Raw genomic sequence first — 12,299 nt, 5'->3', positions numbered from 1 at the left:
ACAAATTAAAAATTTTTCAGGCATTTTAAATGAAAAAACAAGTCACTTTCAGGGAGGCAGTTAAAAAAAAAAATCAGACTTTTCTACAGTAAAATTCATTGCTCCAATATAATAAAATAATGACCACAAAGTTCGAAGAAAAGTGTTCTCTAATGATATTATCTCCTGCTAGCTTGTGGTTCAAGAATGAAAACAACAGGCAGACTCTCAAACATAAAAGGAAACAACACTGAAACTCAACAAACACAGCACTCACAAATCCTTCCAGGTGAAATGAAAAGAAAATATTAGATGAGGAAACTCAGCCAATCAAAATATTAAGAAATCATAGAACAACATTTTCAAAGTTCTGAGGGAAAGAAATTGTGATAGAAAAATTTTATACCTAGCCAAGTCATCCCTCAAATATTAAAAAAAAAAAAAAAAGAAAGAAAGAAAACCATTCTCAAGCAATGAAGTATGCAAGATCTCCAGGAAAACAAGACTGAAAGCTTCAAAAGATTACCAGACCATGTGTGCATGCACACATGTGTGCTAAGTTGATTCAGTCGTGTCTGACTCTTTGTGACTCTATGGATCCTCTGTGCCAGGATCTCTGCCAGGATCCTCTGTGCGTGGGATTTTCCAGGCATGAATACTGGAGTGGGTTGTCATGCCCTTCCCCAGGGGATCTTCTCAACCCAGGGATCGAACTGCAGTTTCTTATGTTACCTGCATTGGCAGGCGGGTTCTTTACTACTAGTGCCACCTGGGAAGCCATGATCATGAAGTTCAGTCAATCAAGAGACTGATCAACTCAGGAACTCAGAAGTTACTGTGCTGGTAATGACAACTGAAATGGTTTAAACACAGAACTAAACAAAGTATAACAGAATATAAATGTTAGAAACTTGACAACACAGCAAAGGAAACAATGAACCAAAACCAGATAGGAGAACCTGGAATGTGTTCATTCTCTCATCCTTTATGCCAGACAGTCAATAGATACTAACCTGAAACTTTAAATGTGTAGTTAAAAAATATAACTTGTCCAATTTATGTCCTTTATAATCTTTTATTTTTTTAACTCACATCTCTAGCAGTGAAGAAGTATTTATCTGACATTCAACAATTCTTTCACTTCTTTCAAGTTCTAAGTTCAAGTGAATTAATAATTATTAAGAATAGCACCCAGAATGTGATCCTATTTTATAAAATTACCTCAGCATATTTACGCAGAGAGCAGGCTCTCCCAAACTTACGCATATGTGAGAATCACATAGGGGGCCTATTGAAACAGATTTCTGGGTCCTGCCCTCAGAGATTCTGATTCCACAGAGCTGAGATGAAACCCAAGAATCTGTATTTTTCCAAAGCTCTCAGCTAAGGCTGATGCTGTCATTCAACATACCACAGCAAGTAGCCCTGGCACAGAGAAATCCTGGAATAAAATTTCCCTGTTTGTATTTTACAGTAATGAGACACAGGGCAACATTTTTAACTTTCTTCTTTGTATTTTCTTAGGTACTACTGCATTTTTTTTTTAATAATCAATGTTTCATTTTTAACCAAACAATAAAAGTCATTATTCTAAAGAAAGAAGAAACATTCATCTGTTTATACCTACAATCTGTGCAAAAGCTTTCTCTGAGATTTTTATTTAACTTTTACTTCCTCTGAAAAGCCAAACTGTGTTTTAGTAAATTCACCTACTCTCAAAATCACAAGAACTTTTCTCTATACAGTGGCTATAACAAAAGACATTGATATTTTATTTCAAAAAAAGGCACACAGTATATTTCCCTATCTTACCAGACTTAAATTAATATTTAACATCAATGTAATGGTTCAAGTCCTATCATCAGTTAGACCTCTTGGAAATGTATGAAAATGTATGAAAAATCCATGCCTAGTATCAATATAAGGACCCAAAGAGCCCAACTCAATCCTAATTTGAAAACACAGGTACAATAGTATTATGTAATAATTCAAAATAAATTAACAATTGATTATGGTGAAACTTCAGTGCACTCCAGTATTCCTTTTAAACAATTATGACCCCTTAGTTCTTTAATATGATTTTATGGTGCAGTGTCATAGACTTAGATGAAAAAAGAAATGGGTCAGACTTACAAAACTAAATGTTCTGCAAACTAGGAATAAAATGTTACCTAAATGTTATTTGGGTAAGAAGGAACAGAAATCCATGGTTAGGAACAGGTAGACTTTGTGTAGCTTTCAATAGGGAAGTTTAGATGTAATTCCATTCAGAGTTAAAACTTCATAGATAATCATTACTAATTCCACACTAGGAAAAAGGTCCAGTAGGGTTTCCCTGATAGTTCAGTTGGTCAAGAATCTGCCTGCAATGCAGGAAACCCCAGTTCCATTCCTGGATCGCAAAGATCTGCTGGAGAAGGGATAAGCTACCCACTCCAGTATTCTTGGGCTTCCCTTGTGGCTCAGCTGGTAAAGAATCTGCCTACAATGTGCAAGACCTGGGTTCGATCCCTGGGTTGGGAAGATCCCCTGGAGAAGGGAAAGGCTACCCACTCCAGTACTCTGGCCTAGAGAATTCCATGGACTGTATAGTCCATGGGGTCGCAAAGAGCCGGACATGACTGAGCAATTTTCACTTTCAGGCTTGATTTAACTCCATACCTTATAATAATATTTACAATTAAAATGATTTCAAGCTTAATAGTAGAAAACCAAATGCTAACAATTAATTTAAGAGAATAAGTATTTCTGGGATTTAACTCCAAAAGTCCTTAAACATATACCTGAAGTAGAATGTCTCCTTTTTTTCTGTTTTATTAGATTTTTCTGAAAGTTTTAACAACTCTTCTTCCTACCAATAATCCTAAATCAACTGATAGAAATTGAAATGCTATTAACATGTTAAAATTATCAAATACTTTGATTGTCATTCATCTGCCAAAGAAACATGACTCAGTATTTTTTCTCCTTTAAATAAAAAAAAAAATTAATCTAGAGTAAAGCTTTAATATTCATTTTATATATTTCTCTAGTATATTTATTTATTTTAAAATGTTTAAAAACTATGTTTTGGTTTTTAATAACGACATTTCTTACCAGGATCTGCTAATCCAGTGGTCTCTAACAGTATGTAATCAAATTTCCCTTTCTTCTTCATCAAATTCTCAATAGCTCTAAGGCCATTGTCCCTGGGGAATAGCAAAACATGACATACAGTTGATTGCCTGAATATTTTAAAGTGATCATCACAAACATTTAAAAATATATTTAGCAACCAGGAATAAACATATCTTTAGGCATGCAAAAATTTACTTCACTCCTAAGCTTCTAACATGTCTATCCAGTTTCACCAGTTTGGGGGAGCAGAGAGGAATGGATGCACATATGCTGACAAGTAATAACGTATTAGATAAAAGCAGAGGGAATTTTAATTTACTGGACTAAAATAAGTCAGAACCTGTTATTTTTATAGCATTATGAAAGAAAAAGATCAATACACACAATGACAAAATGTATGAATTACAGTAGCTTAATAAAACAGCTAAAGGGATATCTACAATTAAATACCTTTTATTTCTGTTCTGAATAAGGGTGGTAGGCTTTAATTTCCCTTTTTTCTTAATAATATTAAAAACACAAGAAAACATTTAATTTTAAGTGGCTAAGAAAACCTGTTGTGCTTTAGCCTTCATAATACACTTGACTCATAGTCAAAACATCTAAGATAGGTAAATGATTCAGAAGAAATTTAATTCACTGGACTATACAAAATCAACAATACAGGTATTAATTTTCATAATTTGCTCAACAAACTTTTGAGTGACTACTATGTGTCATTCCTTTTCTAAGAGCGGTTATATTGGTGAATAAAACATTCACTGTCCTTGAAACAACTATCACTGGTGGAACACAAAGTGAGGTTTTTTCTTTTTTGTGGTCATTTATATTGTTTTTAGACATTGAAATCTTGGAAATAAGACCAATAACTTACTAAATTCAGAACAATCATTTTTAAAACATGAAACGAGACTTTTGTGCACCACAGGGATCATTAATTAAAACTTGATGTCAAAAACAACAACAAAAATGAAATTCAATAAAATGACCACAGTATTAGAGCTAAGACAATGAGAAACACTTTAAGAAAATGTATCCTAACCTTGGTTCAAATAACTAGATATGCAGACTTATAATGTCTTTTAGTCTTAATTCCCTTATATGTTCAGCAGGCAAAATAATATCCACCTGGAAGATCTATATTGTGAATTAACAAGATTATCAAAAACAACTAACAAATCTCGAAGTACCTAAAATTGAGACAACATTTCTCCTTAATCCTTAGCATTTAAGGAATAAGATCATTTTAAAAATGAAAAACAAAAGCCTGCTATTTCTCTCTTAAAACTGAATTAATGTAAATAATTGAGAAATTTAGAAAGGACTTCGTGAGAAGTCCACAGTGACCACACTGCCATAATGTACCAAATAGTATTAAAATTAATCAATTTCCATCTGTTAGAAAAAGAAAATGCATCCTAATAGGTGTATCTTCTATTTGAAAATACAATGAAGAAGATTATGAAGATTCTGTTAATTTATGTAAGAAAATCAAAGCTGGAAATATAAGCAATAAACATTTATAGAAGCCAACAAGCACAGAGTATATCCATTTCTCACTTTACAGAACAGCAGAGGCAACCGTTTCTAAGTTCCAGCCATTCTTCGTAGAGTTCTCCATCTTGGCTGACAGCTAAGGATTTCTCCACTGCACTTCCTGGTAAAGGAAGCACTCTTTAGATTATGTCCACTCGTCAACCAAAAACAAAGATGAGGATACTCAATAGTACAGCAGATTTCGAAGCAGAAAAATGTATTTCATAATTTGTATTCTTTCATTCTGTTCAGGCTATCTCAATATTTTAAACTATACTACTCTAGATTATTTTATTTTTTATTTCTTTAAGAAGATTTAAGCCCCTAAAGAGACAACTGCAAAATTAATGAAAGTTACCTACTTCCTCTCTAGGCCTCTTACTGGACTGCTCCCATTTCCTAATAAAATAAAAAAGCTATTTTAAAGGCATTCTTTCTTGTCCACGGCCAATTCTCTAGATAGACCAGTATGTTTATATATTGGTTTTTAACATATGCCTTTCAGTCTCTTGCGTATTTTTTCTTTTCATTCTTTCTCTAAATTGTTTCAGTGTCTACTAGACAGACTGTTCAGCATTCCCTGTATGAGAAATACCTTAGTTCATTTTAAGGAAGTTTGCTTGGCCAGGGTACCAATGTGCTCAATTACAAATTAAATTTTAATCAAATACACACATGTTTCTTAGCAATGCTTACTTGAGAAAAAAATAAAGTATATATGACAGTCTGAGATGTTTGTTATCAAATAAGAATGATTTAAAAAATCTTACTTTTCCTCCAACAAAGAAACATGCCCAAGCCAGGAAAGTTCTAAATATCCATTAAAGCAAATGATAAGGAAAAAAAACTAAATAAATTTTTCACCGATATATATTTTATGTTTATGTTTTAGTTAGGCAAGGGGTTGCTACAGAACTCAGGGTGTAGAGAACATTTATAAAATGAAAAGGAAAGTATTGTAAATGCTGTAAAGGACAAAGCTGTTAAAAAAAAAAAAAAGATCCAGAAAGACTGAAGAAAAATAGTAACAAATGATAATAAATGTAATCAGTGTCCAACAGAAGATCAATTCATAAGAAGTTAGAATAAAAACTATGATTTTTATTTTTGTCTGGCAGGACTCTTTAGTTTATTGAAATCCTCTTCAGTTTATTAAAACCAGAAATCAAGTTCAACTAATAGCCCTCATCCTTTTCATAAACTTAGTTCCTTTACTAATTTGCAACTGAAAAAAATAAAATTTAAGAAAAATTCAAATGAAGTTATATTTTTTTAGCTAAATGTGAACTTTTATTGAAATTCAGACCTGAGAAGAAAAACTTATAAAAGTAATCAGAAAAGTATGTCTAACACTGCTGTATAAATTTCTTAAAACACAGTTCAGTGAAGACAAAAAACTGGAAAATTAAATACACATATTTTCACAGAGAAGTGAAGTTGCTTGAGGATGGAGACCACATATTTATTTTCTAAGCCTTCTGTTTTAACTGCTTTGCAGAATAAACATTCAATAAGACAGAAGTATTTTCAAATATTTTCAAAACCTGCAATTAAACAATACAGTCAGCACAAAAGGGTCTTCCTAATTGGTACAAAAATCTTCCTGAATGATTTTCTTTCATCTCCTTAGATTTTTACTTCTGGAGTATTTATGTAAAAATTTAATTAATTCTGGTATGAATTCTAAAGTTATACAAAATAAAATTTTATAGAAACAATCTGATTTCAGTATCTCAACTCCATACAAAATAAAACTTGACATGAAGTGAAGTCGCTCAGTCGTGTCCGACTCCTTGAGACCCAGTGGACTGTAGCCTACGAGGCTCCTCTGTCCATGGGATTTTCCAGGCAAAAGTACTGGAGTGGATTGCCATTTCCTTCTCCAGGAGATCTTCCCGACCCAGGGATTGAACCCAGGTCTCCTGCATTGTAGACTGACGCTTTACCATCTGAGCCACCAGGGAAGTCCAAACTTGACATAAATGAACCTAATTTTTCCAAAACTATCCATAGCAATGTGTTCACGTGATAATACCTTGCATTTTATTTCTGCATATGGAATATCAATTCACCAGCTGAATTAACTGTTCAATACATTCTTATAGCACAGCATTTATTGAACTTTACTTACCTTCCCCAAATTCATTTAAAATCACTGCTATTCTTTTACTATGTTGCTCTGTCAAAATATAGTTAAGAAGTGTTGTCTTCCCAGCACCTATAAAACACGTTTGTTTTAAATAACAAAAGTCAAAAGACTGATTTTAAATGGGCAAAAAAGTTTAAAGAGTCCTAACGCTCTTTAAAATTTGCATGTTATTCAAATATTATTTAACGATGGTAATATAAGATTCTAGAGGGAAAGATTAAAGTACGCTTTGAAAACTATTAAAAATGCTTTATGCCTTATAAAATTTTACAAATATTTACAAACACTCCAATAAGGTGGCTTACATATCTTTCTTTGACCTCATACGACAAACAAAAGAAGTCTTCTATATAACTTAAACAATTAATGTAAGGTTATCTAAATTTTCTATTAAATAAGGAATTATTGAAATAATGGTTCCTGGGGAATAAAGTAGTCATGTAGTTTATAAAACATAAAGTATTTAAATCCCTTTACAGGATGACAGTGTTTCTTAGCCAAGAATAGATAGTTTACTTCCCCAAAATGTACACATAAAGACCTATCTTTTATATTAACCACACATAAATTCAGAATGTCTGTATGGATGTCTTTAGTATGCTTAAAGCAATCTATAAAATTAATTTTACACACACACAATGGCAAATGGACCTAGGAAATATTAACAAAAGACACAATAATCAGTATTAGAAAAGTTCATATAGCTACACTAACTCTATCCAGTAGGTGGCATAATACACCTAAATACATTCAGCTCAAGCAGAAGGAAAAAACATTGGTCTTGTGAACGTCCACAGAAGGGTAAAAAAAAAAAAAAGATAAATAACCAACCCTAACTGCATATAGATAGTAGTGTAGTCAATTATATAAACATGTAATTTATTTACATATTTTTCTGTTGGTGGGCATATGGGTTGTTTCTAGTGTTTTGCTATTACAGTGTTGCTAAAAAGAACTTGTATACATGCATACAGGTTGTACACATCTTCTGCAGTAACTTTACAAGATTTCTAGGGTATAATTGGGAGGGATTTACTGAGTAGTAGGATATTAATATCTTCAACCTTTGGGGGCCGTATTTGTATAAAATCTGTTGAAGGGATGGAAGGCTTGTGTTCAGAGGGATTTAGGAAGCTCAATATCACTAAAGGTTAATATTCATAATGGAAGGAACAGATCTTAAGGACACAGAGCAATAAGGATATTCTTAAAACCAATCCAAATGTGAGACAAGGGCCCTGAGCATGAGCACTGCACTAAGCAGTGGCAGGGAAAATGGAAAGGATGGGGTGGCCATGGAGGGCTTTGTAGAATTACTGCTGCTGCTGCCAAGTCACTTCAGTCGTGTCCGACTCTGTGGGACCCCATAGACGGCAGCCCACCAGACTTCCCTGCCCCTGGGATTCTTCAGGCAAGAACACTGGAGTGGGTTGCCATTTCCTTCTCCAATGCATGAAAGTGAAAAGTGAAAGTGAGGTCGCTCAGTTGTATCTGACTCTTAGCGACCCCATGGACTGCAGCCCACCAGGCACCTCCATCCATAGGAGTTTCCAGGCAAGAGTACTGGAGTGGGGTGCCATTGCCTTCTCCCTGTAGAATTACTAGTGCTTTATAAATAACTATGTGTTTGTGCTCAGTCACATCCAACTCTGTTCATGGACTTTTCCAGGCAAGAATACTGGAGTGGGTTGCCATTTCCTACTCCAGGGGATATTCCTGACCCAGGGATCGAACCTGCATCTCCTTCATTGAGGGTTCTTTACTGCTGAGCCATCTTATCAGGAAGCAAAAGATACTAAGACACAGTTCAAGCACTCAAGTCTGCTATGGACCAGATTTTATACTGAGCCTTAGTGAAACATGCACAAGACATAACAAACTGTCTCTATCTTCATGAAGTTTAGAAACATTAAGGGAAGTGGGAGAAAGAGGGGGAATTCAGATCAGTAAAGAGGCAACCATGCCACAGGATCATATAGTCAATAGATGTACAAGATGTCATGGAGCACCTAAGAGGGACATCTAGCCAGAGAACTAACAGTAAGAAGAATGTCTTCCTGGGGCCAAAACACTTGCTCTTTTTAGAAGTAAAAGTAGTTCTGGGCCACAGTTTCTCAGGCTAAAGAGGTTGTCAAGAGCAAGATTATAAACTCATGTCAAGGAATTTGAACTTTAACCCAAATATAAACTGCTGAAGGGTCTGACAAAATCAGATTGACATATATAAAGATCATTAAGGGTAAAATACAGACAACATATTAAAAGGCAATATGACTTAACACTAGTTAGGAAGCTTTTATAATATTCCAAATGGTTAGGATCACAGAAGCAACCATCATTCATGACGGGATGCTAACATGAAGTTTTGGACATGCAGAGTTTGACATGTCTATGAAACATCAAAATAGAAATCACCTGGGTATGAAGTTAATAGGACAGAGGAGGGATTAAAAAAATTTTTAAGGGGAAGCCAGAAAAGTAGAGGGAAAATCAGAAGTAAAATGTGGTAGAAACCAAGGGAACAAAAATGCTCAACAATAAGCAGGGAAACCATCTACTAGATTCAGCAACGAAGTTGGTGGCGTGAGGCCTCACAACTAAGCTTCAGACGATTATCTGCAATGCTCTTCTGATCTACCAGTGAGCAAAATGAGGAAGGTGGGGAAAACAAGTCTAAACTATATTGTTTCAGAACAAAAATCTGCTCAACTTCACAGTGAAGCTGCATCTGAATAACATTGGGGAAATTCCTTTACTAATAAATAAACTCCTTTATAAAATTAACCCTGAGTAAAAATGAAAATAAACTTAAGTCTGCAAAGCAAAAGAGAGAGAGACCGAGTCATGCCAGTGATTTAATTCCCGTTTTTATGTAAAACGCCCTCAGGTGCACCAAGTTTATACTTGTCTCTTGGGGTCGCTAAGAGTCGGACACGACTGAGCGACTTCACTTTCACTTTTCACTTTCATGCATTGGAAAAGGAAATGGCAACCCACTCCAGTGTTCTTGCCTGGAGAATCCCGGGGACGCCTGGTGGGCTGCCGTCTATGGGGTCACACAGAGTCGGACACAACTGAAGCGACTTAGCAGCAGCAGCAGCATCTAGAAATGATACTCTTTTCCCCAGATCATTTCACTTTAAATATTTCATTTCACTTCCTTTCCCTACACTTTTAATATGGTATTTATTCTAGCCCTTCTATTTAACTGTAGTTTTAAAATGATACTTCTCAAACTTTTCCAATAAAGTACTCCTAGTGTAAGCACATATCCCGTCCTTCAGGAAACTACTCTGTTTACAAAGTTATGAATTAAGTGACCCCATGAACTCCTGAAAAGCCCTTAAGTTTGAGAAATATAGTCTCGGAGGGCACAGTAATTTTATTCTTACCCTTTCTCCGACAGTACGTTACAAACAGACAAAAAAAAAAAAAAAAAAGGCTGCGATAAAGAGTATTTTACACGAAAGGCAAGAAGAAACTGGCTGGTGGAGAAGGGAATATACTGAGGAAGGGCCCTTGGGCGTTTTCAGAAAGGACATCTTTAATGGGAACCTACTTACAAAACATGTGTTTCTTGCCCCACTAAGCACAAGAGAAAAGCAAACTGAGACAGGTGACTGGTATTTCCATTTTCAAGTGAGGCAGTGAACTTCAGAAATGCAACTTGTTAGGGGTCACATGCATAATGAGGGGCGGGTCCGTGCTTCACACTGCAAAGCTAGAACTAGTTTTAAAAATGCGAGGCTAATTTTCAACCTCAGTTGATAAACGTGACCCTAACGCGGAGGGGTCTGAGCATCATTAACCCTTCAGGTGAGAAGAATCCCGTACGGGGAGCAACTGACCCAGCCCCTACCTCAGAGACACTGGCCTTCGGCCAGAAGGCCCGGATGCCTAAGGAGAAGAGGCGCCATCAGCCCCCAAATCCCAGAATAGCGCTCACTGAACTTTCTGACCGGGATGGTTAGTTACCTAAATACCCGGTGATAATTGTGACTGGGATCTTAGCGCCGGGGCCAGACTTTTCCTCCTCCTCCTTCACCTCTCTTTGCTTCGCCTCAATGGGGACCAATTCAGGACACTCCTCTTCCGCCTGCTCCTCTTCCTCATCCGCAGAGTCAACAGCACGAGACATCTTGCAAACACCACAGCTCACCTCTCCCCACACTCAGGACCTGGGATCAAGACGCCCACAACCCGCAGCTGCGCACGCAAAACGCGAGGCGCGCGCTTGACGTCATCACTTCGCGACGCGTGGCGCCTCCCGAAACCGCCCCCAGTTACCTGGGCTCGGGCTCAGGACGGCCACGCCTTTTAGACACGCCCCTACGGGCACTGGGCACGCCCCTCGGGCGTGTTCTATGAACGAGGGCGGAATTGTCAGGGCCGTACCTGACATCGTGTCTGTGTGAGACTGCAGCCTTTATAGCTAATGGACGGTCAGTGGCAGGGCTGAGGCCTTGAGACCAGGGCAGTTGGAATCTGAAGAGTAGCCCGTCCTAAACAGCTCCCACAGGGAATAGGCTACATCAACTTGACATTTCTTAGTATCATTAAAAAATTTTTTGTTGTTGTTGTTGTTGTTGGATTCTTTTTTTTTTTTTAAACTTTACATAATTGTATTAGTTTTGCCAAATATCAAAATGAATCCGCCACAGGTATACATGTGTTAGGAGAATGGGAAGCTATAACAGCACAAAGGTAATTGCAATATTTCTACCTGAACCAGTGAAACTTTTTTCTATTTTATAATTGCAGGTTTTATCTTTATCCAATTTTTTACTGTGTACGTGCATTACTTTTATTTATCATCTCATTTTTTAAAATTTGGTCTCAATTACCCTGAGTTCAAGCTTCCTTGGTGTCTCAGACCATAAAAAATCTGCCTGCAATGCAGGAGACCTGAGTTCAATCCCTGGGTCAGGAAGATACCCTGGAGAAGGGAATGGCTACCCATTCCAGTATTCTTGCCTGGAGAATTCCATGGACAGACAAATCTGGCGGGCTGTAGTCTGTGGAGTTCAAAAGAGCCAGACAGGACTGAGCAACTAACACACCCTGAATTCATTTATTCATACATTCTTCAGTGCCTGGCACTGTCATCAATAATGCATAGATAGTCTGGATGAAGAATGCCACCTGCCCTATCAGTAAACAAAGGTTTTTGCAGACATCAAGTCATTAACCTCTGTACCTACCCCAGCAGTGCACCCTAAGGGGATTCAAGGAGGAAAACAGGATACTGGCCCTAGTTAGTTAAGGTATATATCAAAGGAACAATTTAATTAAGCCCAGACTCTTGCAACTTCACACACAAAGAAAAATCACTAAATTTTTTTGTATGCTAAGTTGCTTCAGTTGTGTCCAACTCTTTGAGACCCTATGGACCTCAACTTGCCAGGCTCCTCTGTCCATGGGATTCTCCAGGCAAGAATACTGTAGTGGGCTGCCATTTCCTACTCCAGGGGATCTTCCTGGTGCTCCCAAGCTTAAGTCCTCATGAATAAAACATAAT

At 36.7% G+C, this 12,299-nt stretch overlaps 1 protein-coding gene across 7 annotated transcripts in view; it reads right to left on the bottom strand.

Annotated features, from left to right (window-relative positions):
• LOC133252664 (zinc-regulated GTPase metalloprotein activator 1B) overlaps positions 1-11,036 on the bottom strand; it is a 53,379-nt gene extending 42,343 nt beyond the window's left edge. For 5 of the 7 annotated variants that reach the window (XM_061425471.1, XM_061425472.1, XM_061425470.1 and 2 more), the window contains exons 1-4: positions 10,757-11,035; positions 6,764-6,850; positions 4,657-4,753; positions 3,076-3,167 (exon numbers count right to left, since the gene is read on the bottom strand). In XM_061425471.1, coding sequence (XP_061281455.1) covers positions 3,076-3,167; positions 4,657-4,753; positions 6,764-6,850; positions 10,757-10,919 — 439 coding nt within the window. In that variant the 5' untranslated portion in view covers positions 10,920-11,035. Of the gene's footprint in view, positions 1-3,075; positions 3,168-4,656; positions 4,754-6,763; positions 6,851-10,756 lie in introns of all 7 variants that reach the window. The other 2 variants (XR_009738039.1, XM_061425473.1) reach the window with 1 other exon arrangement.
• Between the last annotated feature and the right edge of the window lie 1,263 nt (positions 11,037-12,299).

Source organism: Bos javanicus, chromosome 8, assembly GCF_032452875.1.
Source record: "Bos javanicus breed banteng chromosome 8, ARS-OSU_banteng_1.0, whole genome shotgun sequence".
Lineage (NCBI taxonomy): Eukaryota > Metazoa > Chordata > Mammalia > Artiodactyla > Bovidae > Bos > Bos javanicus.
Note: the sequence above shows the minus strand (reverse complement) of the source record. Positions and strands in the feature narration are given on the sequence as shown.